This window comes from Micromys minutus, assembly GCF_963924665.1.
Source record: "Micromys minutus genome assembly, chromosome: 30".
Taxonomy (NCBI): domain Eukaryota; kingdom Metazoa; phylum Chordata; class Mammalia; order Rodentia; family Muridae; genus Micromys; species Micromys minutus.
The window spans coordinates 19,602,788-19,630,582 of NC_137965.1; the positions used below are offsets into that span (position 1 = coordinate 19,602,788).

Sequence of the window (27,795 nt, forward strand, 5' to 3'; positions counted from 1 at the left end):
CAATAGAACCCTGGCTATTATTCCAGAGACACAGGTGTCGTTCCCAGCATCTAAGTGGGTGGTTCACAACCATCTATAACTCCAGTTCCAGATCTGCTACCCTCTTCCGACCTCCATACCAGCCAGGCACACAGACAACACTCATGCAGATAAAATAAAAAAGTTTAAATACAGTGTGTTCAAATACAGTATACCACATGTATGCCTACAGAGACCAGAAATGGTCATCAGATCCTCTGTAACTGGGGTTACAATTACGAGTCGCCAGGTCCTACAGAAGAGCAACAAATATTCTTATTCACTGAACCATCTCTCCAGCCTCAAGTTATTTCAGTTTTAAATGTTATTTCTGAACTTCTTTGGTTTTTGTATTTGTGTCATTTATTTTACACTAGAAAGTACCATTAAAATGTTTGTACAATATACATAACTTCAAAACCACAGCAACAATGTTGTAATTACATACATGTACTTATTTATTTATTTAAGGTACACTGTAGCTGTCATTAGACACACCAGAAGAGGCCATCAGATCTCATTATAGATGGTTGTGAGCCACCATGTGGTTGCTGGGATTTGAACTCGGGACCTCTGGAAGAGCAGCCAGTGCTCTTAATCACTAAGCCATCTCTCCAGCCCTCTAATTACAAATCTTAGTGAAACTGAGTGATTCTTAGGTATCTAAGACAGAGCCCTCCATAGGCACAGTGCCCGAGTGTGGAACTCAAACACCACAGGTATATTCTCTCTTTTGTATCTCAGTTCGGTTATCAATTTTACTTAAGAGTGAGTTGGTTCATTTCGATTTACTTTGGACTTTGGAGGGCTTTTTTGTTTTACCTACTGGCTTCATAATTTTGAAAACTTAGTCTTGTTTCTACCTTTTCTACTACAGCCGTTACCCCCCCCCCCTTTTGAGTAACTATTAAGTTTCTGCGATTTCCTTCTGTCTTCCCAATATATGCCTACGTATATGTGTATACGGATTTCTACACCTTGCTTTATTCACTCAGCCCAGGACTCATTCCAAAGTTAACACATAACTATTAAATGACTGCATCCTCACCAGGAAACGGGATTTCAGTGTATATTTCTATTATAAACAAAGCTGATCCTCCTCCTATGATATATTTAAGGATCTCTTCTCTGTGAATCATCTGTTCACGTCCTTTCCCATTTTCTTTCTATGTAAATTGCAAATGTTTTCTCTTAGCCTAGTGGGACACCATGGCTCCTTTAATCATCTGGTTCCTACTGTAATTGTATCCTTATAAATGATCTCAGCCAGGACACCTTCGCTGGGGTTAACCGCTCTCATAAAACCGACTAAGCCTAAAAATGACTGTCCGATCTGGGAAGTGCTGAAGAGACTTGCGGAGTAACGCCGTTCTCGCTGTAGTCCAGGCGATTGTCTTACTGGAATGATTTCTCGGAATCCAGAACCCTAACCCGGCTGCCATTCCCCGGCTTCCAGTGTGCGACCTGCCCCGAAAATGCCCACACGCGCAGCCTCCTGGCTCCTCGACTCAAGCCCAGAGATGCCCCCAGGGAGCGGCCGCAGGGAAAACGGCGGCTTCTAAGAACCCCCAGACTTAGAACGAGGGTTACTTAGGAATGAAGCTGCTGTCTCCGCGTTCCGGCAGCGCGCGCGGAAGCATCCTGTGAGGTGCGACATGCAGCGAAGAGCCAATCGCGCGCTTGTCGGCTCGGATTCCTCCGCCCAGGCCGCGCTGCAGCCGCAGGTGGCCCCGCCGATCGTGTCCGGCAGCAGCTGCCGTCCCGAGATGCCTCGCGGGTGACCTCTGACCTCGCGGGCCCGCCCTTCTCTCCGGCCGCTTCCCTCCCCAACCCGGCTGAGCTTGCAGAGCCCCCACAGGGCAGGCGCGGGCCTCCGCGGACGGTCTTGGTGCCCGCTGCCCCTCCGCGCCCCGAGACCCCGAGCGTGTCGGGCCGGCCTCCCCTCGCCTCTTCTCGCCGGAGGCGACCGGAGCGGTGACCGAGGCGGCGCCCGAGAGGCGCGTCTCGGGTGAGTGGGCCACGGGCGGGGTATCGGCGGCGCGCTCGGGGCGGGGCGCACTGGAGGCGGGGCGGGGCCTGGTTTCCTCCCTCAGCGCCATTTTGTGGCTGCAAGACCCGCAAATAAAGGCCATCGCCGGGTCTGCGGCGGGAGAAGCGCGGGGGGGGGCCGGCGGCGGCGCGGCCTCGGCCTGTGTGACTGGCGGCGCCCGCGCGGCCTCGAGCTGGGAAGGTAGGTGCGGCCCGCAGCGGGAATGGCCACGAGGGCCTTCGGGGCCGGGAAGCGAGGCGCGGCCGCTCTGGACCCGGGGAAACGCGCTCCAGGCCCGAAGGACAACCGGGCCTGCGGCCGCACTAGCTTCCCGTTAGGCAGAGCGGTTTGCTGCCTGTGGGGATACTTGCACGGTTTCATGGCCATTCTACTTCCGTCCCTGACGGCTGGGGACAAGGCGGGCGTTCCCGCGGCCGGGGAGGCGGGGAGGCCGGAGGCCGCCCTCTCGGGGCTGAATGGCCATGCTGGTCCTTTCCCCGCCTCTGTCGCCCCCTCCCACCTTCCAGGGTTCGCCACCCGGGACCCAGAGGTACGAACAGTTCTGTCTGACCCAAGTGAAACATTTGATTTGGTTCTTTTTTTTTTTTTTAAACGAATTTCACGTCACGCAGTAGCTTGTCATTGCAGCCAGGTTCTGTGGACTTCCATTTTTACATAAGTGCATGCATTGTGAGAGTAGCTAATTTGTTTTTGACAGCTTCGTGAAATTTTTCGTGAACTTTTGGATCTCTGTAAGGCTGATTTGAATTGTTTTTTTTTCATAAGACAGGGAGTGCACAGTGGGAAAAGGCCTAAGTTTTTCTGCTTGTGTACATGTTTTCTTGGGGTGGGGGGGGGTGGCTAGGGATGGAACGCTAGGCCTTGTGCGTGCATGCTAGGCCAGCATTCTGCCATTCATTCCCCTAGTCCACAGTTCTTGGTTTGATAATGAGGAAGTCAGTTAATTTGACTAATTTGACCCCAAAGGACTAAGACTGTAAACTGGTTGTAAAGATGGATGAGCATGTTATAGTCGTTTTATTTACGCCTTTTTCGTCGTTTTCACTCTAGCCTAGCTTTTTTTATTTAATTAATTTTCTTGTTTGGGAGTCACAGATCAGTTACTACAAATTCTACCCCCCCCCCCCCCACTTAGCTTAATGTATTTGAGCATTGGGGCTGGAGAGTTGGCTCAGCACTTAAGAGCACTTTTTGCTCTTCCAGCACCCAATTGATGGCTCATGGCCATCCTCAACTCCTGTTTCTGGGATTTTGACTTTCCTCTTCTGACCTCAGTGGGTGGCATCAGTCATGTATGTGATGCACATATATATATATATATATATATATATATATATATATATATATACACATATATATATGCAAAACATTCATAAAATGTTTTAAATACTTTTCTTAAAACCAAGCATCTAATTTTTCTCATAGTAAGCATGTTGACGTTAGAAAGTATTGAAAACGGACAGTTTTGAGGTGGCTAGGTTTCACTCACTCATTCATTAACTCCTGCTTGGGCAAGTTAGGGAAAGTTGCAACAGGGTGGTTTCTGATGTGATTGAATTTTAAGGATTTGGGCAGATGTGTTTCTAAGAATGCTTTAGGTCTTCACCCTTAAACAGAGAGTCTGTGTTTGTACACTATTTAAGTTATGGTGTGTAATAGCCTTTTGATGTATGTAGACAGCATTATTTTCAAGGTCCCTCCTGTCTTTTTGTGTATATAATGTAGACTCTTGAAAGTATTGTTAGCTGTCTAGATTATTGGTGTATAATATAGTTGTGTTACTTGTATCATGCTCTTTAGAAGTTTTACTTACCAGCTTTTGCAAAGCAAAATGTAAGATATAAGATAACATTCTTATCTTTATCTCCCACTTTCTTCCTCTAAATACTTTATATTTCTTGTCATTTGGGAAATTTTTCAGTATTCCCATAATTGAATGAGCTATTGGTGTTGGGTGTTAGGCATTTCCATCAGACAAGAATTCAGTGGTCTTTGTCTTAAAGATGCAGTTGGTAGAGTTTCTCTCCCTGTCAATTGTGTTCAAGCAGTCCTTGTCTGCATAGTGTTTCATGGTGCCAGTGACAGATCTGCAGCACTTTGTGCACCAAGCAACATTGCTATTCTCTTTGGCTGATGTGGAAACAGAAGCCCAAAGAATTAAGTGACTTGATCAAATAAACATGTGAGACTGAATAGTGTCCTGATTGCTAACAAGCCCCTTACTCCTGCAGTGCTGAGGCTCCAGCACTGCCAGACGAAGGCATTTCTTACATGCATTGTGATTTATTTCAACGAGGCATATACATGCCTTCTTGCATAACTTGCCTTGGCCTGTGGTTGCCTTTCTCCAGAGAGTACTAAGTTGCCTAACTTAGGATCATAGTGTTGTGATCTGGAATGTTAGGCACTTACTTAGTCAACTAAAACAATTCCACAACCAAAGGGCAGGCTTTAAGAGTAGATGGCATTCTAAATTGAGATCTATTCTCTGAACTGTCTATACAAATAAAATTTTTTCTATTTTATGTTATGGGTGTTTTTGTTTGTACATCTATCTCCATACCGTGTCCATGCTGGGCCCTTGTAGGTTCAGAAGATGTCAGATCCCCTAGAACTGGAGTTAGGATTGTTAGGAGCTACAGTGTGGGTGTTGGGAATTGAACCCAGGTACTCTGAAAGAGCAATCAATATTAGCTTCTGAGCCATCTCTCCAGGAGCTTCCCCCTTGTGTGATTTTAAAACCTGTCATCCTATTTTTCTGTTTTGCCTTTTTTCTTTTTTTAAGATTTATTTACTTATTTATTATATATGAGTATACTAGCTGTCTTCAGACACCATGTTGTGAGCCACCATGTGGTTGATGCGAATTGAACTCAGGACCTGGAAGAGCAGTTAGTGCTCTTAACTACTGAGCCATCTCTCCAGCCCAAGAATTCATGTTGTAATTGTGTGTACATTTTTACTTCAAAACAATTTAGATTAAAAAAAAAATACCGTCTTTCAAACAATCTACTTGTTTTTGTATTTGTTAGGTTAGCTGTCCCTATTCTGTATGTTTATTTCCCAACTTGTTTGCATTGTTTAAGGTCCACTTGTTACATGTTTCTTTTTTTAAGGTATATATACTTTATATTCAACATCCTTAGAGTGTAGTGAATCACATGATGGATTCAGATTCTGCTTCACTGTCACAGTGTAATGCTGGAGAAGTCAAGGCCGACAAACTGTGGTGGCTGGTGCCGCTCTTCTAATCTTTCTGCAACATGCCTGATGGTCTTCTGGCCCTGACTTACTGTCAACACTTTTAAAAATTACATAACCATGATGATAAAAGATGTTAGCAAAGAGGGAATGTGGTGAAAGTTACAGGGGGTACTCATGTCTTTGTGCCTTTTTTTGTTTATTGAAACTTTCCTGGGCTAACACCTAAAATGTGAAGAGTCCTGGGTGGAATCCCTTTCACTACAATGAATGAAGGAACCAAAGTACTGTGAAATACAAGATTGTTTTAATAACCATTTCACAGTAACATTTGCTAATAACTGGTTTAAAAGAACAGTTTTATTTTAACTTTGAGGAGAAAAAACTTTAAAGAAAATCATCTGAAAATCTTTCTTCCAACCCCCCCCCCCCTTTTAGGGTACAAGATGACCAACGAAGAACCTCTTCCTAAAAAGGTATGTTTCAGCAGCTTCAAATACTAGTCTCTGTCCTTATTTTTTACTTCCTTTCCCTTGTACTTTGTTTGTATCAGAGTACTACCAAGTGTTAAGATGTGTTTCTGTACGTGCTCAGTTTAGAATGAATGATCACAACTTCTAGAAGGCAGTTATGGTGTTTCTGTGATCTTCAGTTCTTAGCCTGTATTACATTGCCGTATACACACATGAACAATTTCTGAATATTTCACAAATTTTAAATATATGTGTGTAAGTTCCTATTTATTCTCCAATTTTGTTAATCCCCCAGGGTTGTGACTTAAAATCTATCCACCTGAGTATTGTCCAAGGCTACAGCCCATTAGTTCTGGTAGTCGGTTTTCTTTATTTTCTAACTTCTGAATTTTTTGGTTCTATAGTCCTTTACTGAATTTAGCGATCATTACTTATAGATATATGCACATATCCTTATAGACTTATACACTTATACTAATAGATAGATACATGTATCCTGAGGTTCTGTTTAACAATGTGATGTAGGTTATGGGAGGATTTGTAATTCATTTGGAAAAGCATTATGTTATGTAAAATTCTGCCTGAAGTTTTGGAGTCATCATTACTCAGGAGTGAATAAACCAAGCATTTAGTGATGTGGGAACTGTGGTTTGCTTTCTCTGTTTTGATGTTTTTTCTGTTTTGTATTGTAAACTCGTATTGCTGATTAATACTTAGAAGCTTTTTAAAGAAAGTACTTTCTGTGCTAGGAAGCAAAGTAGGCTCCATGCACACTGTGTAGGCACTTCTCCCTTTATCTAAGCTTCCTCTACCAGGAATTCTTTTTAGTAAGAGAAATTAATAGAGCCTAGGAGAAAGCAGTTCTAAATGTATGAAACAATTTCAGCTTAGGTTCTACTTTAAAAAAAAAAAAAGATTTATTTTATGTATTTGAGTATACTGTCCCTGTCTTCAGACATCAGAAGAAGGAAATCAGATCCCATTACAGGTGGTTGTGAGCCACCATGTAGTTGCTGGGAATTGAACTCAGGGCCTCTGGTAGAACAGTCAGTGCCTTAACCACGGAGCCATCTCTCCAGCCCCCTAGGTTCTACTTTTAAACTCCTGGAAAGTTGATAGACTTTTTAAAGCTACTTAGAATCTTTCTATGAGCCTCTTTCGAAGTTGACATCTGTATTAACAGTTTAAAGCTAGGGAATTGGTACACTTACACTAGCTTTTCAAACATTGTATGGTGTGTGAAACTCTAATTCTATCTCAAGATAAGTATCTGAATCCACACACAGGGCTCTCCCTTACAGGCACTTTGATCCCCTTTCTCCCTCCCCAATCTTGTAATGATAATCTGTTTTCTGTTTCTTTTACTTCCTGAGTGCCTCATAAAGGAAATCATGCACGCATGTCCTTCTAAGATTATCTTTTCACTTAGCATAACTTCCTTAAAATTTGTATCCTGTATGATTGGTCTTATTTCTACTTACTGAAGAATATTGAATATATGGCTGGATCACAGCTTTTTATGTTGTTCTGGTTTTTTTCAAAACAGTTTCTCTGTATAGCCTTGACTGTTCTGGAATTCTGTCTGTAGAATAGGCTAGTCTTGAACTTACAGAGATCCACCTGCCTTTTTATTATAGTTTTACAAGCACTTAAATGTTAAAGACACTTTGAGGATCCCAGTCTGGACCATCACAGATAAAGCTGCTTGTGAATGTTGATTTTGGGCTGTATGCTCAAGGATGCAACTACTGGTTGATGTGACATGTGGAAGTTCAGTGTGGTTGGTGTGAGTTTTTAGTTTTAGTAAGAATTTTTGGTTGGTTTATGTTTTTAATTTTTTGTGTATCCGTATGTTGAGGGGATGCCCTAAAGTGGAGAATGTGTCCTCTGGAGCTGGAGTTAAAGACACGTGTGTACTCCCTGACTGGTGTTGGTATTGTGAACTGAACTAGTCTGAAGACTTCCAAGCACTGTTAAACAGTAAGCTCTCTCCAGCCTTCACATATAGTTGAAAGCTGCAGTCAGGCTATCTTTCAGAGTTGCTCCTATGGAAACCGCTTTACACTTGGAAAGAGCACTCAATCCATTTTTAATTTTCTTTGTAGGTCCGACTGAGCGAAACAGACTTCAAGGTTATGGCACGGGATGAGTTAATTCTAAGGTAAAATGTTCTTTCATAAACAGCATGCTGTGACTACTCACCATTATGCCATCTCTAGTTTGTTTTGTTTTGTGGGGTTTTCTTGTTACTGGTTATGTTTGAGACAGGGTCTTCCATTGGAAGTTGAGATCCTCCTGCCTTTAGCCCACCAAGGGATAGGAATAACAGGCATGCTCCACTACAGTAACTGGCATGGTTTTGTATTGTTTGTTTGGGAGTTGGTTTAGTTTGGCGTTTTTGAGGGGTTTTTGTTGTTGTTTTTGTTTTTTGTTTTTGGTTGGTTTTCCCGGTAGGGATTGGGGTATGTGTGGGGAGTTATTTTTGTTTTGTTAGGTTTTTGTTTCTTTTGAACATGGTTTCTTTGTGTAGCTCTGGCTGTCTTGAAACCTCTAACCCAAAGAGTTCCACCTGTCTTTAAACCCCACTGCTGCAGCTAAACGCATGTACCACTAATTGCTGATTCAATCTGACTCTTTTTTTTTTTTTTTTTAATGTTATTATATCCTCAAGTCACTTGATATGTTTTTGGACATGTTTCTTTCCTATGGTTCTTCAGTATGTAAGCAAGGAGAACTATAACATTAGTTGAGGTTATTTCTATATTGACATAGACCAGATTTTCTTGTAGAGTTAAAATACTCAGGTTAGTTACACAGGAAGTATTTATATTTAATATATACCTTGCTAGAGGATGTGTTTAGGTTAATAAATCAGCAAGCACATGGAGGGGCATAATGGTTCAGTGAGTAATGGCCCTTTCTTTGTAGACTTAGCCGTAGCCTGAGCTTAATTCCTAGAACCCACATAAAGCTGGAAAGGAAAAAAAAAAAAAACCAAAACACTACAAGCCTCTTACACATTATGTACCATTAAGTTGCAATCAAAGGATGATCCCAACACCCATCCCACCTCTCGCCCCTAGGTTTTTTCAAGACAGGGTTTCTATATGTAGTCCTGGCTATCCTAGAACTTTTTTTTTTTTTTTTTTTTTTTTGGAAGGTTCATAATTTTATTACTGGACAAACATCCCAATTTAGATACGAACAAGTCTTCGGGTTAAAATGTTAAAATCCATCTGGTAGGACTGATTGATGACCACAGTTCAGCGTAAGCCCTCAGTCTTGCCCTGTGTGAATCCTCAAAGGCCCAACTTCATTCTTCTCCAGTGTCTTCTCTTAGAGTTGTACCTGATTTTGTTACCAGTTTTCATCCGAATCTATTGAGGAATAGGACGATTTTGCTTTTGTTTCTTGGCCAGGAATCACTTGATTTTGAAAGTCTTGTGGGACAACATGGCGAGAGGTTGTGTCAGGCATAGCACAACTATGTTATCATCACAGTTTTTTTTTTTTCTTTAAGATTTATTTATTATATATGAGTACACAGATGTAGTCTCAGACACACCAGAAGAGGGCATCAGATCTCATTAAAGATGGTTGTGAGCCACCATGTGGTTGGTGCAAATTGAACTCAGGACCTCTGGAAGAGCAGTCTCTTGACCACTGAACCATCTCTCCAGCTGTCCTAGAACTCTTATGGACTAGGATGGCCCTGGACTCACAGAGATCTGTCTGCCTCCCAATGCTGAGAGTGAAGTTACCACTACCTGGTTCCTTTTTGTTTTAATATGAAGTAGTCTTGTTAAGTTACCAAGCTGGCCTAGAGCATGCCATTCTCCTCCAGCCTTTGTAGTTAACTAGCATTAGATCAGTAACCACCATGCCCAACCTATGTATGTTCTTTTACCTTAACATAATTTCTTTTACCTGTCTTCTGTTAATTGAGAAGAAACAGTAAAGCTAATAAATTTATTGCTGGTTAAACTATGCTTGTGGTTATGTCAAAGATAAAAATAATCCAGCACAGTTGTTATTCTTAAAATTGTGGGTGTGCTTTTCTAGTGTATTTAATAAAGGTGATTTTTTTAGCATAAATATATATGAATATATTTTTCACAGTACTTGACTTTTTTTAAAAGTTTGATAATATGCATTGAAATCTTACTATTTACAAAGATCATAAAGTTTATGTAAAACGTAACATGGAATTAGTCAAAGTTTTTGGTGTGTAAAGTTTAAACATAATGATTTTTAACTTACAAAAATTGCCACACAGCTATCTTCTTAGCTCTTGAGTTATTAATGGTTTAAGGTCTAGGTGTACCCCACTCTGAGAGGGTGCTATATACATTATTATCATTATTATTATCATCATCATCATCATCATTTTCTAAGAAGGACTGAAGCTTCCTTTTTTTTTTGAACTTCATATAGTCTGTGAGTTGTTTTTCTTGGGTATTCAGAGCTTTCTGAGGCTAGTATCCAATTATCAGTGACTGCATATTGTGTCTGTTCTTCTGTGACTGAGTTACCTCACTCAGGATGATATTCTCTAGATACATCCATTTTCCTAGGAATTTAATAAAGTCATTGTTTCTAATAAAGGTGATTTCAATGAAACCACTAATATGAATTTGCTTTTTACTTAGATGGAAACAATATGAAGCATATGTTCAAGCTTTGGAGGGAAAGTACACAGATCTTAATTGTAAGTTTGATCTTCCTAGATAAAGATAGTATAGTTGTCTTTTGAAAACTTGTTACAGAGTAAATGGGCTTCGCTGAAGCAGATACAGTTTTTTTGTTGTTTAAATTATAATTGTTATAACATTGTTTATTGTTCTATTATAAGAGCTGTGTCTAGACACCGGAATCTGAAAAATGTTATGAATGATGTTTGAGATCAATGGTTTGTTTGTTTCTGACAAGTCCCCAGCAACAAGAAAGACAGATGTGTATTCTCAAAATGAAATACAGTAGGATAACTTAACTACTTGGAACTTTTTTTTTTAGAATTACATATTTTATGTAGATTATACTGTAGTTGTCTTCAGATACACCAGAAGAGGGCACCCTACATACTAGGACATAGGTCTTTGAGTACAGATTTTTCCAAAATCTGTCAAACAACAGATTTTATGCTTTAAAACAACTGTTAGTCAGATATGTTCGCTGAGAAAGAGTCGTGTATAATTGTGAAGTACAGTAACTTCTACAATTTTCCTAGTCCAGATAACTGAAGCTTCCAGAACTTTACTAATTACTTGGCAGTGGTATTGATAGGTGTGATGTAGAAAAGTCAAAGGTGCTGTTTGTTCATGTTGTCAGTGGCTTCTATCTATGTTGCTTTTTGGGACGGTTGTTGCAGGGATGTTTTTGGTTTTGTTTGTTTTTGGGGAGGAGGGGCATTGAGACAGAGTTTCTCTGCATAGCCTTGGCTGGTCTGTCACTCTGTAGAATGCACTAGCCTTGAACTCAGATCCACCTGCCTGAGTGCTTGGAATTGAAGGTGTGTTCCACCATTGCCCTGCTTGAGATAGAGTCTTATACTATGTAGCAGAAGCTGTCCAGGAATTAAGATCCCCTGCCATAGGCTCCTGAATGCTGTGATATACACAGGTTACTGCTCTGGGTCAGTTAATGTCATTTCTACACTGAGTAGGTTAGAATGTATTATTGGAGGTTTTATTTTATAAATACTAAATTACTAAAAATGAGTATAGGAGTATGCCTTCCTGTGTTTAGGTGTGACTGGTAGAAGTATAGAGCAGCTTAGTTTGCTACTGTGACACCATTGCCTCCTTGGGAAGGTCTGATCAGGAACAAATACTATTAAGAAAACTTAAAGATGAAGAATTTTTTGATTAAAGGTGATGCGTTTTTTGATTAATCTTGACAGAAGTTTCTTTTTGTTAGTTCAATTTGGTCTTGAAATGAGATTTGTAATATTTTGGATTTCTTTTCTTTTACTCAGCAAATGATGTGACTGGCTTAAGGGAATCTGAAGAAAAACTAAAGCAGCAACAGCAGGAGTCTGCACGCAGGGAGAACATTCTTGTCATGCGGCTAGCAACCAAGGAGCAGGAGATGCAAGAGTGCACTGTGAGTGAGCATTGTCGTCTATAGTTGCAGGGTCCATACAGGTTATTTTTAAATAGTGATAATAGCAAATATAAAGGGTACAATGGAGAGTGGGTGGGAATGGAGGTTAGTAAAAGGATACTGGATGTTTGCTTTTATCTTGATTCCTAATTTTGATGGAGTCTGCATATTTTTTGCTAGCATTAGGCAATTTGTGCTACTCGCATCTGAATCTGTGACTTGTGTACAGTGGCATTTTGAATCATCAGGGCATGAGGATGGTAGTGCCCCATCACCTTTTGAGTTGGGTTTGTTTTGGGAGGGGTTGGGATTTTTTTTTAACCTTTACCTTTTTGTCATATTTTTAATATATATTTTTATCTTCCATGTATGAGCCTTTGGCCTGCATTTAAGACTGCACTACATGTATGCCTGGTGCCCGAGGATGCCAGAAGGGGGCATTGAATCCCCTAAAAGAGGAGTTATGATGGTTGTAAGCCACCTGTAAGTGCCAGAGCAAGAGCAGCCTGTGCTTTAAGCACTGAGCTGCCTCTCCAGCCTTTGATTATTGTTTATGCCTTTCCTACATAATACAGCCATTGTTTCCTAGTTATAATTCAGAGGTGAGGCTTTGCAGGCTGCACTGGGCACAAATGGGGAAAGGGCATAAAGTTGGAGTTATGGCTGATGGTTAAGAGCTTAAGGAGTATGTTCCGTCCTACATATAAGTAACAGCTGGAGATTTTTTGTTTTATTTTTTTGGTTTGTGTGACTGTGTCACTATGTAGCTTTGGTTAGCGTGGAAGACTCCCTATGTAGACCAGACTAATTTACAGAAATTGACCTGCCTCTGCCTCCCCGGTGCTGGGCTTAAAGGTGTGTACCACTCTGCATAGCTACCAGTGGGGATGTTTTCAACAAAAGATTCGTGGTTGGCTCACTGGTCTCATGTATAAATGGCTGGCTAGAGTATGGAAGGTAGATTTATTCCTTTCTCTTTTTTTTTCTTCGATCTTGTGTGTGCCTGAAATATGTGGCTGAGCACTACAATCTGTAGTAACAGGATAACTGTACTTCTGTTCTTCCCATCTCTACCTTCTGAGTGTACCTACACACCATGTTTGTGTAACTTTGCATGCTAGAACCATTTTGTACTGAGTGACATTCCCAGCCCTTCGAAGGTAGATATGAAATTGGGACTTAGAATAAGAAAACCAGCTGGGGTGGGGAAGCAGGGTTTTTAAATCTATAATGAAGTCACTGGTAGCTGGGAAAGATAAGTAGTCTTTTAGGAACAATCAGTAGTAGGGCCGATCAATTAGAACTTGTTGGGCAAGGTTTTTAAGACTAAGTCATAGGTGGGTCTCAAGTTTATATTATGTGACTGACTGTGAAAGAGATTGAGTTAGAAAGAGAAGAGCATAATGATAGGGAAACAGGAACTGTAGATCACCTCTTTCATCCACTCCACCACCAGCCCACCAGTGAAGAACCATTCATAGTGTCAGAGGTAGGCTAGAGCATTGGTTCAGCTGATGAGAGTACTTGTTCTTGAAGAGGATCCAGGTTCAATTGCCAGCAACCAAATGGTGGCTTACAAACTGCAACTCCAGTCCCAAGGGATCCAAACCCTTTTTCTGACCTCATGGCACCAAGAACAAAAATGATGCATGTACATGAGTGTAGGCAAAACACTCAACATATAATAAAATGTAAATCTTTTCAGTTTAGTTATGTTTTTTGAGATAGATTCTCTAGAGATCCCTGGAAGTTCTGATACTCACTGTGACCATGCCAGAGATCTGCCTGCCTCTCCCACTCATGTGCCAGGATTAAAGGTGTGCACACCGTACCCCTACCTAATAAATAAATCTTTAAGAAATAGTGTTGAGGCAAAAGTTAATTTTAGCAAAAATAGGAATTGAAAATTGTTATGTTTAGCAATCAGAAAGACGGTAGGCTACATTAGTGGGACCTGTTGCTTTTGAGATAGGAATAAAAGTAAGAATGGAGTAATTAAAGCAGGTGATAATGTCTGAAAGGTTAAGGACCTGAGTTCAAAATCCAAGTACCAAATAAAGTCTTGCACATGGGAAGGTTTATTTGTAATTCTAGCCTTAAGGAGAGCCAGTAGGATGAGGCAGATCTCTGGGGCTTCCTGGCTGTGATCAACATATGACAGGCCACTGAGATGCTTTGCCTCCAAAAAAACAAAGTGGATGTTGCATAGAGAGAAAAAATACCAGAGGTTTATAGCCAGGCTAACACTCAAGATGGTTCTCTGGACTACACAGAAGCACACGTGTTTACATCTTCAGTAAAATTTTATTTAAGTATGAAAGTCGACAGCTTGTAGCAATTCGTTCTCTCATCATGCAGGTCTTGGGGATTGAACTCAGGTCAACAGACTCAGCAACAAGTGCCTTCACCCACCGAAAATCTTGCTAGCTCTTAAGACTTTGTTATTATTGTATTTTGTTTATTTAGTATGGCTATTTTATGGCTTAACACACATGTAAGTCAGAGGGCAACTTGTGGGAGTCGGTTCTCTTTCTATCTTGTGGATCCTGGGAATTAAGTTCAGATTATCAGGACTGACATCAGGCACCTTTAGCTGCTTAGCCATCTTGCCAGCCCTAAAACTTTCTTTCCTCGTGTTTTTTTCCCTTTCAAAGGTAGTTTGTTCTGGTTACATTTGCCACCTTCTCTTTTCTAATTACATTCATCTCCTTTTCATGGCCAACAGCGCTGACTGTTGGGATTTAGTCTGGGTCAGTGTTGTGAGACTATGTAATTAATGAGGGGAGCACATGCAACATGTAGTGACATGATGATGTTTACTGTTCTCTTGAAAGACTTTAGTAGCTAGCATTACTTTGAATTAACAGGTAAACTTTCTGTTTAAAATTGATTTCTTCTACATTTTTTTTTCATAAGGGGCTGGGCAGGACGGTCTAATGGTTAAAGCGCTTGCTTATTGTTTGTGCATAGAGTTCTCTTCCTAGTACACTCAGTTCCCTATGTAGCCTCCAGCCCCAGAGATCTGATGGCCTCTGGGGGTACCCTAATATACAGATAAAAAATTAAGTAAATACTGTCAGAGTAGGCTTGGTAGGATCATGGCTTTAATTTCTGCTCTAAATGGGTCTCTGAATTCCAGGCCAGCCAGGTCTACATAATTAAGACTTTGTCTCAAAAGAAAAACATAGTATCTCCATAAATTATTCTTTTCTATTTGTGTGCAGTGAACTTATAAGTAAATGTAGTCTCAAGTCAATCAGTATATTTGTACCTTCTACTGCATTTATGGTAGGGAATTTAAACTTTCTTTTTATTATCCTTAGGGTAGGGCAGAGTTGACTATATGGCTCAGTGGTCAAAGATGCTTGCTACTGAGCTGAATGACCTTGAGTTCAATCCCTGTGACCCACGAGGTGGGAGGAAGGGCCCCATAAGCACTAAAAAATTAATGTAATCTTTTAAAACTTTAAAAAGCAAACACAAGACTCTTGATCCAGTTGTACTTTGGGCATGAAGGAGATTAAAGGACTTTTAATTCATATTTTAGAAAAAGTTATTTTAGATCACTGGTAAGTAGCACAACTGAAGTTGAAATTGAAAGTTTCATATATAAGAGGGTTCTAGGACCGTGTAAAATGTTCTACATTAGAAGTCAAGACACGAGGCTGGAGAGATGGCTCAGTGGTTAAGAGCACTGACTGCTCTTCCAGAGGTCCTGAGTTCAAACCCTAACAAACACATGGTGGTGGCTCACAACCATCTGTAATAAAATAAATAAATAAATAAATCTTAAAGTCAAGAAGTATAAATGCTAGAATTCTACTTATCCAGCTTGCTTAGTCTACATCAGTTATGTACATACAACTTCATTATTTTCTGAGTCAGATCTGTCTACCCAGAGAAACTACTTAAGATGCTGTAGAATTTCATTAATATAAAAACATAATGTCACTGCTGTTTTAAATTTAGAAGTGGAAATTGTGTTAAATTTTAACCTTGTCTGTGGGAGTTTTATGTCATTCATTGTATGTAGCTTAGGCAAAAAGTAAGCTAAGATTTCAGCAGTTCTTCTATAATAAAATTTGAACTTTGCTTCTTTCTAGCAGTTGTCAGTCCTTAAAATTAAAAAAAAAAAAATTGTTGCTTGTTTTTGGTGGTTTTTGTTTTTGTTGTTTTTGTTTGTTTGTTTGTTTGTTTTTCTTTTTTTTTTTTTTTTTTTTTGAGACTAGGTCTCACTATATATCCTTGGCTGGTTCAGAGCTCACTGCATAGATCAGACTGCCTCCCATGTACCACCATGCTCAGTTTGGTTTGGGTTTTAGTTTAAGTTATTACTTTTACTTTTGCATGTTCTGTGTGGGTTTCTGCTGGAGGGTACCAGAGATCCACCCACCCACAACCTCACCCCCAACCCTGCTGGAGTCATAAGCAGTTTTGGGCTGTCCATTATTGCTGCTGAGAGCTGGAACTCTTTCATCCTCTGCCTCTGGGAGAGCAGTTCATGCTCTTATTTATTTACTTACTTCCATTTTGTGTGTATTGGTATTTTGCCTGCATATATTTCTGTGTATGTCTGTGTGAAGGTGTCAGATCTTAGAGTTACAGACAATTGTGAGCTGGGATTTAAGCCCCATTCCTCTGAAAGAACACTCAGTGCCATTAACCACTGAGCTATCTCTCCAGACCCTAATTCATTCCCTAAACTACTGAGCATAATGCAGCTTTGGTTTGGTTTGGTTTTTCAGACAGGGTTTCTCCGTAACCCTGGCTAGCCTCAAACTCAAGAGTCCTGCTTCTGACTCCCAAGTGCTGAGATTAAAGGCATGCACTACCACTCCCCATCTTACATAGCCCTTGTTTTGTTTTGTTTTAATGCTGTTTTCTTTGTACAGTGAAGTGTAACCTCATGAATTGCCTTAAAACTTGCTTTTTCATTTGTCCGTTTTTCCTTTGTGGTATATAAGTGATGTACTGCTAGGCTACATCCCCAGCCTTTGGGATCTTTGTTTTGTTAAGACAAGGTCTTGCTTTGTTTTCCAGACTAGTCTAGAGCTTAAAATCCTCCCTACTTCCTAAGGGCTGGAATTCATTTTCAGTTTTGGTACTTTTTCTAGGGTTTGTGGTGTTGTTGGTGTTGTGTATTTTACTAGAGATTAGACTCAAGGGCCTTCCTTGTTCCATGTGTGCTGTCTGTTAAAAAGCTATACCCTTAACCTTGGGGGGACTTAATACACAAAGGGGCACAGACCTAATAAATAGGCCGACGACTGTCCAGTTAATAAAAGGGTACTTCTTATCTTCTTAAGGGTTTGTTTTGATTTGTTAGTAATTCTTTCCTTTCCTTTGCACAGACTCAAATCCAGTACCTCAAGCAAGTTCAGCAGCCGAGTGTGGCCCAACTGAGATCAACAATGGTAGACCCAGCGATCAACTTGTTTTTCCTAAAAATGAAAGGTGAACTGGAACAGACTAAAGACAAACTGGAACAAGCCCAAAATGAACTGAGTGCCTGGAAGTTTACGCCTGATAGGTAAACAAATCATACTCCCCAGTCAAGACTTCCCTGACAGTCCCACCTCGAGAAAGCTGTGGTGGGACAGCCAAGTACTCGTTTCCACACCAAGACTCAGACTTTTTGAGCCAAAAAAGCCACATTCTTATACTGTCCAGCTTGTAATGGTTAATGTAAAACTTACCAGATGAACCTTGTGTTTCAGCTTCTTTCTCTTCCCCTCCCCCTTGCTTCAGAGGCCTGATGCCGTCGGACTATTCCGAAGAAGAGGCCAACTCCGAAAAATTCCCCTTCTAGGACATGTAGACACTTGAGAAATGTTTCTGTTTGAAGAAAATAGAGGGAAAAACAGAAGTCTTAAGTCTGTGGCACACTGTGTCTTCAGACAGTTTGGAGGATTGAAAACCTAGAGGTTTTAAATCATGAATTGAACATGTAAAATTTCAGTAAAATGTAAAGATGGAATATGCATCGCTCTTAACCATGAGCACAGTGACTTAGAGACACTCACTGTACATCAGTTATGCCAATAAGACTGTGGACTTCATGATTGTTGAACTACTGGGTCAAAACTCAAATGAGGTGAATTTTGCCTTTAAAGGATTTACTTGCTAAGAACCAACTTCTCTTAGCCATGAGACAATAATGTCATAGCTACCAGTACAAGTAGTGCATATATTAATCCTTAGCTCTGAGCTCTATATTACATAATGGAGCCTTAAATCTATGTGGTTTTTTTATCAATGGTTTGTTTTTTTTTGAATGGTTGTGGAAACTGTAGATAACCTTAACTGAGGAATGTACAAACGTGAAGGTGTGGTCTCACACTTCAGGTTTAAACTGTTTGAAGGATTATAAGCATTCATTTCACAACTAGATTGTATATGGTATTTGGCTGTGATGAGACTCCCATTATTCAGTAAACCCTCATCTCATTCGGCAGGCACATGTTAAACAGCATTGTCGTTGGTGTTAAATGGGGGAATGTGTTCCTTCATTGTATTTGGGGCCTTTTGTATCGAATTCTTGATATTAAATTAAATGTGCCTTGAAATAGTTGGGTTTTTTTTTTTTTTCCCAAGGAATACTCTGATAATTTTGTTGTACTCAATATTTTACTTTGGGGGCCTTGGAGAGCAGATCAACACTTTGGAAAAATTATTCTGTGCTCTTCAAAGTGAAGGAAAAAGCTGTCTCGCTTAAAAGACTATTCCAGATGGTATAAAAGACAAAGAGACTTGGCATTTGGCCCCAGGATATTGCAGTAGAACATTATGTGGGACAGTCTCACAAGGTACCTGCCAGAAGATTGGGGAAATAATGTGTTGGAACTCTGGGCTGGTCCAAGTGAGACGTTCTGTGAATTGAAAAAGGTATAGTGATCATTTCTAGCAAACTCATTTGCTCATTTAGATAAATGAGGCATTATATTCTTCATGCTTCCATCCAATCCTGGAGGTGAATTTTTTTCGTCTATAAGTCACCAGTTTGAATTTTCCCTTGGTGATAATGGAGTCTGAGATGAGTAGAAGATAAATGTTCCAGCATGCCCCAACGTTTAAGTGCAGTTTTAACAAGGGTGACTTAAGTTCTCTCTTAATCGTTCCAATCAATTGTAAGTATCTTGTATGTTTGTGCTTTAGTGAATTGATTGTGGGCAGGGGTGGGTTGGAGGAATGATTTGTGTGACTTTTCAGGAACAAGTCTACTTCTAAAATTGTCTCTGGGGGTTTGGAGGGTAAGTAACCAATCTGTTTAAAGTAGTTTATTGTGACAAAATTGGATCTTTTGTATTTATTTTATGCATTTTCAGATTTATGGTTGAAATGGCCCTGAATATAGTTTTAGTAGGTTGAGTAGTAATTCATAAAATGTATTGCTAATATGTATTCAGACTTACCTAGTCTTTCTCTGCTACTTGAATACAGTTAATTTGAGGCCTGTGGGCCTGCTTTCTTGTTACTGTTAATCTTATTTTAATAAGACAATACGTGTTTGTGTATACAAATGAAATACTAGAGAAAGGTGGGAGATGGAAAGTGCCACTCGTGGACCTGATGTTGAACTGCCCCATTCTGCTCTGCGGGACCAGTACCGCTGTTAAATATCTTGGGTATCATCAAGATAATTTGTGGATACACAATGATTTTATGTATATGGGTTTAAAGAAATGTAATCACATCATACACATGCTTCAAAGCTTTATTTCTCCTTCATTTTTATCTTTTAGGTAATTTTAAGCATATCTAGATTACTACCTTTCTCGTGGTTACTTAATATTTCTTTTTATTAATCTTATTTTAACAGTCTATCAATGAGATTTTGTTATATAAAACTAACCCATGTGAGATAATGAATCAAGTACTAAAAATACATTATTAATTTGAAAATAAGTAATGCTTAACTAATAATGTGGAATGTTTTTAGTGATTGAGTTTTAAGGTTTCTTATATGTATATAGTATTCCCTCCCTTTGCTGCAGTTCTAATTCTGAGGGATAAAGACTTTACTAGCTGGATGTGGTGGCTCGTGCCTTTAATCCTAGCAGTGGTGAGGCTGATGCAGCAGGATAGGGAATTCAGGGAGTATATGCATAGATTTGTGTCGCAAAAAGCAAACAAAAGAATTACTGAGAGATGGACTGTGATTCCCTCCATAATGTTGTCTGCTCTACACTATTTCATTTGACAACACATTCGTTTTAGAGTGTTTAGGAATATACTGGTAATTTTCAGCTTGCACTTAGTCATTTAGGCAATTGTATATATAACTCTACAAAGTAACCTGTCCCTTTTTTTTTAAAGTCCTTTAAGTATTTCCTATTGTGATTATTTGGTTTTAGGAGGCAAAAGCAGGCATATCTCTGGGAGTTCAGTGTCAGCCAGGATTTCACATTGAGACTCTTAAAAAACAAAAGGAACCTAGAGTTGACCCAGTGGTTAGAACACTGGCTGCTCTTCCAGAGAACCCAGATTAAATTTCTAGTACCTACATGGCAACTTATAATCATCTAAAACGCCAGTCGTCTAAGGGAACTAATGCTTCCCTCCAACACCAGGTATGCATGTGTTGTATAGACTTACATGCAAGCAAAATACCCACACACATGAAAAGAGTGCAGATATTTAAATACAAAGGCACTAGATTTTTTAAAGATTTATTTATTTGTATGTGTATATAAGTGATTTGTTTACTGTCTTTCTCTGCACCATGTGCATGTGAAGGCCAGAAGAGGAAGTCAGATCCTTTGGAATTGGAATTATAGAAGGTTGGGAGCCACCATCATGTATGTGATGGGGATCAAACCTGAGTCCTCTAGAAAAGTAACCAGTGTTCTTAACCTAACTTTCCAGCCCTTATTTTAAAATATATAATAATAATAATAATAATAATAATAATAATAATGAAAGGAGTAACCTCTACTATCCATTTGTAAATAGTTAAATAGTTACTTGTAGTTAAGTTCTCTCTCTTTCTACTTATTTTGTGGTGCTGAGGATTGAATCTAAGGCTTTGACTATGCTAGATGAGCACTTTACAACAGAGCTATATCCTTAGCCTTTTCTTTGGTGAAGAGTACTAAAGTTGAACCTATGACCTCACTTGCTAAATAAACTTAAGAGTACACTCCCAATTCCCTCATCATTTTGTGTTTGGGGTGTGTTTTATGAATGCTGTTTTAACCACAACTACTGATTTTATACAGTTGCTATATAGTTGATTATATATAGTTGCTAACATAAAAATTAAAGCAGTTTTGAGGAATTTTTGGTAAGAGTAAATTTAGAAGTGATTCTTGAGACAGTGTCTCTGTGTGTCCAATACTGCCTAGAACTAGCTTCAGTTAATGCTAGGACTATATCAACTTGCTAATAAATATTCTCAACCACATTAGTTAAGCTATATTACACATTTTTTAAATAAAATACTTAAAGTTTTTTTGATAGTTTTTTTATGGAATCAAGTCAAGCGACCAACTAATATATTTTACACTTTTTAAAAATTTTTATTTATAGAAAAGTAGAATTTTCTGGTTGGAAAATCTGTTGTATATGATTCCGAGAAACAGTTGGCCAAGTGTGGTGGCACATAACTTTAATACTTGGGAGGCAGAAGTGTGTAGATTCTGTGAGTGTAAGGACAGTCAGTTCTAAGTCAGCCAGGCATACATAGTGAGATTCCCTTTCCTCTCCCCTCACCCCCTTTTTTGTTTCATTTGTTTTGTTTTTGAGACAGGGTTTCTCTGTGTAGTACTGGCTGTCCTGGAACTCACTCTGTAGATCAGCTGGCCTCAAACTCACAAATCCTCTTGCCTCTGCTGGGATTAAAGGCAAACACCATGTTGGGCTAGACCCTGTCTCAAAAAAACAAAGATGAAGTTTCTGGAATACGGGCAGACAACTAGAAAGGAGTTTCTTTGACAGTAGTGTCCAGGTCTTGTTTCCTTGTTAATTTCTAAGTGCTTGTTTAGTGGAGGCTAAATTCTGAGGAGCTTGATAGGAAATGGGGGTAGGTAGGATGTGGAGCTACATTACAATAACTGAAGGGAATGGTTAAACAAAACCTACCATGTGCACTCAGAGCTTCTACTTTGACTCCTTTGAATATTAGTAACATGGTTTTTAATGTTCCAAAAAATATCTGTAAGGAAATCTTAACTACATGTTTTTGTTGTTATTAAACTGTATTTTATATAACATAAGCTATAAGGAATCCTACATTATTACCTGTAGAAGAGATGTCTACAAAGTGCTACTATTTTTAGGGTTCTGATATTTTCTAGGATCAGATGAAAATCTGTGTATCTGGCAAGTACAAGTCCCGCTATATATGGGAAAAGCACTACAATAAATGTTCCTTGCAAGACTCAAAGTTAGTATCACAATTACATATTTAAGTTAAATAAATACCTTTAAAGTTATTCCTGCTGTTAACTGCTGAGTCTGAGCAGTGAGATTTTATTGGGTTGTTACTTATAGTTTTGATTACCCTTTGTTGTAGGAGTTGAATGATTAGGTCACTTTTGTTGAAAAATAAACTCTTCTATGGTACTCATAATCTGGCAGATAATTCAAGATTTGGAAAATAACCGAAATCTTTGTGACTTGGTATTATACTGGCCACATACCAGTATTATATGCTCAGGCATATTGGCTCGCCCCTAGAACCCTAGTACTTAAGGAGAATTGCGATTCTACTAAACAGCAAAAAGAAAGAAAATTATGTCTCAGTTAAGTTAAAGAAGGAATTGATGGATTTCTATTTGGGAAGTCTTTTAAAAAATACATTCTTGTATAGAAGATATGTGTGCCAGAGAACTACATAATAAAAGGAAACCATTATGTCTGTTTCCTAGTCAGAATGTAGACTCATTCTTTTATAGGTATTTTGTAGGTGATGAAGAGCATGCATTTGTAATTGATACTACATATACTTTTTAAAGAACCTGTTTGATGAATTAATACCTTGGTATTAGATTAACAAGTAAACCCAAGATGCATGTTAATGGCCTGCTTACACTTGAAGTGATACTTTAGGATGAAAACCTTGATACAGTAGGAACAAAAAGTGACTATTTGGCACTTTTGCTGCTCTATTGGTAAAATGCCGAAGTGCAGAAGATGGACATGTTCCAGAGAAGAAGATGGTAATTACAGGGTGGCATCTGCTGTGACATAGTTATGTTCTGTACGTGTTACTTCTGTAGTAATTGGAGCAAAGGCTATAGAGAGCTTTATTTTCATTTTGTGATGATTGGCTCTTTCCTTCGCAGCCAAACAGGCAAAAAGTTAATGGCGAAGTGTCGAATGCTTATCCAGGAGAACCAAGAGCTTGGAAGGCAGCTGTCCCAGGGCCGTATTGCACAGCTTGAAGCAGAATTGGCTTTGCAGAAGAAATATAGTGAGGAGCTTAAAAGCAGTCAGGATGGTAAGGGGGTTTGTTGTTTAAATTTTGTTTAACTTTGTACTGGTTTTATGGCTACCAGGCTTGTGGTAGATGAGATTCTATGCATGTTCTTTTTAGATGATGGCTACCTAAAATTGTGCATGCAACACCTACCCCTGACTTGTGAAACAAAACCATTGAATATTAGAGTGTTTCCCAAGGTACTAATAGCATATTGGAAAAGTGTTTTTAAGGTGTAAAAATTAGTATTCAGTGCTTGAGTATCATTAACAGTTTCTCTTAAGTATAAATCTTAGAAACTTGGTTATTTCTGTGGTTAAAAAGTAACATACGTAAGGTGCTCTTTAGTGAAAAGGGGATTTAATACTTAAATTTGCTGAGACAAACTAAATATGCTTGTTACCATAGTCCTTTTTTTGTCCAAGTGTAGTTGCATCTTTTTTCTTTTTTGTTTTGTAAGTGGATTAATAGTAACTAACATATGGAGCCACACTGTGAACATGTAAACTGAGAACCCGTGTAGTTAATTGTTGGTTGCAATGAAAACAAATAGGCAGTATTATCATCCTTCACTTTACTATGGAAACATGTTAAGATGTAACAGTTGAGAGTTGGTTCTTCTTAAAGTCTTTTTTAAAAAGCTTAAAGTAGACTTGTATATTTCAGCAATTCCTAGGTATTTCTTATATGATTGTATTCTTACATGTGGAGCACACTTTGGTTTGTACACATACATCTTTGGGGGGTTAGAGTAAAAACCTAACACTGTCCTGAGGGGTAGAGATGCTATAGATTTAATTTAAGGCCCTGGCTAAGGGTAAAGAAAAGGGACCCAGATAAGATTTTACAGGTTGTTGTTAATAGTGTGAGGCAGGATGGTTGGAATCAATCTTAACTTGATTTCTTTTAATATAGTATTTATATTTAAAACATCCAGCCACCTTCCAAATATCACCATTCTTGAATGGTGATTAAAATTCTAAGTAAATTCTTTTAAAGTATGCTATTCCAGCTTTAGAATTTACTTCGTAAATATTTATCGACTATATTTATCTTTGTCCCTGGCGTGTAATATTTAAGGGGTCTGGAGAAGTACCTACTGGGTATAGTGCGAGTAAGAGGACCTCAGTTTGGAGGATCTCTTACTCCAGTGCTTAGGGCGTCGAAGATAAATTTTGGGACCTTGGTGGTCAAGTAGTCTAGCCAAAAAGGTAGGTTCCAGGTTCAGTGAGAGGTAAAAAGCTATAGAAAAGAGGCATCTGGTGTTGACCTCTGGCCTCTCATGCACACACATGCACAGGTGAGTGCATGTGCACATACAATACAGAAATGTTTTAAATATATTTAGATATTAAAGTAGGTTTGACTCTCCTTTGCACAGAACTGAATGACTTCATCATTCAACTTGACGAAGAAGTAGAGGGTATGCAGAGCACCATTCTAGTTCTTCAGCAACAGTTGAAGGAAACACGACAGCAGTTGGCACAGTACCAGCAGCAGCAGTCTCAAGCTTCAGCTCCAAGTACCAGCAGGACTACATCTTCTGAACCTGTAGATCAGGCAGAGGCCACAAGCAAAGACTGCAGTCGTCTGGCAAATGGACCAAGTAATGGCAGCTCCTCCCGACAGAGGACGTCTGGGTCTGGATTTCACAGGGAGGGGAGCACACCTGAGGATGACTTTCCTTCTTCAGGGAATGGTAATAAGGCCTCCATCAGCTCAGAGGAGAGAACTGGCAGAGGAGGTAGTAGTTACATAAACCCACTCAGTGCGGGGTATGAAAGTGTAGACTCTCCCACGGGCAGTGAAAACTCTCTCACACATCACTCAAATGACACAGACTCCAGTCATGACCCTCAAGAGGAGAAAGCAGTGAGTGGGAAAGGTAATCGAACTGTGGGTTCCCGCCATGTTCAGAATGGCTTGGACTCAAGTGTAAATGTACAGGGTTCAGTTTTGTAACATTTTTCCAGTAAATTTTTATACAGTGTCATTCAATTGGGTAGAGGATGCTGTCAAAAAAAAATTAATGCATACTTTTGTCACAATTTACCTTTTTTGTGGGTGTGTTTTTGTTTTTTGGGGTTTTTTTTTTTTTTGTTTGTTTGTTTGTTTTGTTTTTTAAATTGCTTCAATACCTCTGCCACTTTGAAAATTGTAACAGTTAATTACTTTGAATGTTGCTAAAAGGACATTTTGTATAGGGTCAAGTTATTTTTATATGAGTTAATGTGAAGTTGTAAATGGGAATCTATAGCAGTGACGTCTGTATAAATCTGTGTCTGTCTGGAACCTGTGCTGTCAGGGCACTTCCTCACACTGTTGTTACTCATGCACCATTCAGACTTGTTAGAGTAGATGTGGGTTTAGGACTGCCGAGTTTGCCCAGTACAGTAGTTTTTATCACTAAAAGGTTGGACTTGGAGTCCTATAGTAGTTTCAGCGTTAGATAAAGTTTTTCCACCATACATCTGTACATTCATCTTTAGGTGACTGAATGTTTAAGAAATCTGTGTGCATAGTTACTAAGTTTTTATGAACTGTTGTGTCCTGTTAATGCATATTGCCCTGTGACTATAGTATATCTCACCTGTACTGACCAAACCTAAATAAAAATTTTTATTACGGCTCCTGTGTTTCTTTCTTTTGTCTTTGATGTGTTTAGCAATTGCCCTTTATTTTCACTGAATGGCTGAATTCCTACTTACCCTGTAACATATACAAAGGTCATATTAAAAGAGTCTGCTATGAACCTAATTTTAATTTGCACTTTTCTTTGCAGAATGAAGTGGGAGTTTTACTACAGTTTGGGGGGGGGGGCAGTGTTGATTCTTCTCTAGACATACAGGTTTCATTTTTTTAAAAACTAGTTTTTAGATTTTAATTGAAGAACAGTTTGTTCTTGAGATCTGATTTCAGAGAATAGGTGTATCTTTACTCAGAGACTTTTGCTTTGAAGAACTGGCCAAGTAATCCTTTTTCCTGAACAAGCATTCCCTACATGCATTAAGGTGTATGGGTGTGGTCTTGGGAAGCAAGTGCCCTTAACAGCTGTGCCATCTCTTCAGTCACCACACTCCCTTTTAGCCCACCTTCTTTCTTCCTCTTCCCCCATCTATGAATGCCAGATTTACATCATCCTTAGTTTGCCATCGTTCTTTTCATAAAATGTGGCAATGACAGCCAAGATTGGCAATACTTTTGCAACACTTCGAGGACTATTTAAGCTCCCCTGACAACATCCACTCTTATGCTGGCAGGTGACAAACATGGTTCTCAGCTCAGCCTTTAATGTTTTCCTGCTCCCTTCATGCTTTTGAATAAGAGGAAGAAGAAACAGAACAAAAAGAAAGCCAGAGCAGGGGAGGGCAATCTGAGGTTACTGTGCCAGGTATTTGGAGATGGAAGCCAGAAATGATGAACCTGATGGCTGTGCAGTAAGAATGCTAATTATAAAAGCTTAAATATAATAAAAATACATAAAGGTGGCAGGCTAATAAGGCAACAAGCTTGGTTAAATTCAGTCCTTGGAAGTAATTTGAGGATGGGGTGTGGTTCAGTGGTACACTCAGCATGGTCACAACCCAAGTTATCTAAAAAGCAAGAACAATTTATGGATAAAAGGAATTGAAAGCAGCATTAAGTCTATCGTTGGAAGATGGCCAGTTATCAGCCTTAATTCGGTGAGTGACCAGTTGGTTGCGGTGGTAGCGGTTTTATGCTGTGTGTTCAAAACACTGAGAGGGTGAAGCAGGATTGAGAAAAGGCTGATCTGAAGCCACTATCTTAGAGTGAATGCTATTACTGCAAAGATGAGTGTGACCATGTGTAAAAAGGGCTTATTGCAGAAACACTTGAACAGATGAGCTTGTCCTCTCAGCTGTGTTTAATGTGGCCTTTTGTAAAATGAATAACCATGAAACAGCATTTTCCTGACAGGTGGACTCCTCAGAATGATTGCAAGACCCCTTCAGGACAAATAGTCTGTAGCACTAATACACCCCCCACCCCCAGCCTAATAGCATGTGAATCTAGATCTAGGTGTTATTCAAGAAACTATTCTACGGACTGGAGATGGCTCAGTAATGAGGGGCAATTAATGTTCTTGCAGAGAACTCAGGTTCCATTCTTGGCATCCATAACGCAGCTCACAACAATCTATAATTCCCACTTCCAGGAAAGAGACAGTGAACACACAACTTGTCCCTAGAAGAAAGTATTTCTGCACATTTTTTAAGTGAATATGTATGGAGCCCTGCAATCAGTGTCAGAGATCTTCCTCAAGAGCACTTACTATTTTTCCAAAGAACCAGAGTTCAGTTCCTAGGACTTACAGGGCAGCTGACAACCTGTTCTAACTCCAGTCCCAGAAGATCCAACCTCTTCCAGCCTACTCCAGTACTGGTCTTGTATCTTCTTTTGAGACATGGCTGATCAGTAAGCCAACAGCTAAGCAATACAGCCAAGGTAACTAGCCCAGCTTGTTCCAGCCCAAGATCCCATGTCTCTGCCTTGAGACTAGAGTTAGAGGT

At 39.5% G+C, this 27,795-nt stretch overlaps 1 protein-coding gene across 3 annotated transcripts; it reads left to right on the forward strand.

The window, feature by feature from the left end:
- Positions 1-1,773: 1,773 nt before the first annotated feature.
- Positions 1,774-25,891, forward strand: WTAP (WT1 associated protein). 3 transcript variants are annotated; one of them, XM_080941646.1, is made up of 8 exons: positions 1,774-2,026; positions 5,708-5,745; positions 7,848-7,903; positions 10,392-10,450; positions 11,717-11,844; positions 17,196-17,374; positions 23,130-23,284; positions 24,645-25,891. In XM_080941646.1, exons 2-8 carry the CDS (start codon positions 5,716-5,718, stop codon positions 25,223-25,225), a joined length of 1,188 nt encoding a protein of 395 aa, XP_080797772.1. In that variant the 5' UTR covers positions 1,774-2,026; positions 5,708-5,715; the 3' UTR covers positions 25,226-25,891. The 3 variants fall into 3 exon arrangements, with proteins under 3 accessions (XP_080797772.1, XP_080797771.1, XP_080797773.1); XM_080941645.1 differs by lacking the exon at positions 1,774-2,026 and adding an exon at positions 2,139-2,248; XM_080941647.1 differs by lacking the exons at positions 1,774-2,026; positions 23,130-23,284; positions 24,645-25,891 and adding exons at positions 2,139-2,248; positions 17,593-18,515.
- Positions 25,892-27,795: the final 1,904 nt, after the last annotated feature.

Coding starts and splice junctions, on each gene's coding strand:
- WTAP (XM_080941646.1), top strand. CDS start 5,716: ATGACCAACGAAGAACCTCTTCCTAAAAAG. Junction 7,904..10,391: donor CGGGATGAGTTAATTCTAAG/GTAAAATGTTCT, acceptor CTTTTTACTTAG/ATGGAAACAATATGAAGCAT. Junction 17,375..23,129: donor TGGAAGTTTACGCCTGATAG/GTAAACAAATCA, acceptor TTTCCTTCGCAG/CCAAACAGGCAAAAAGTTAA.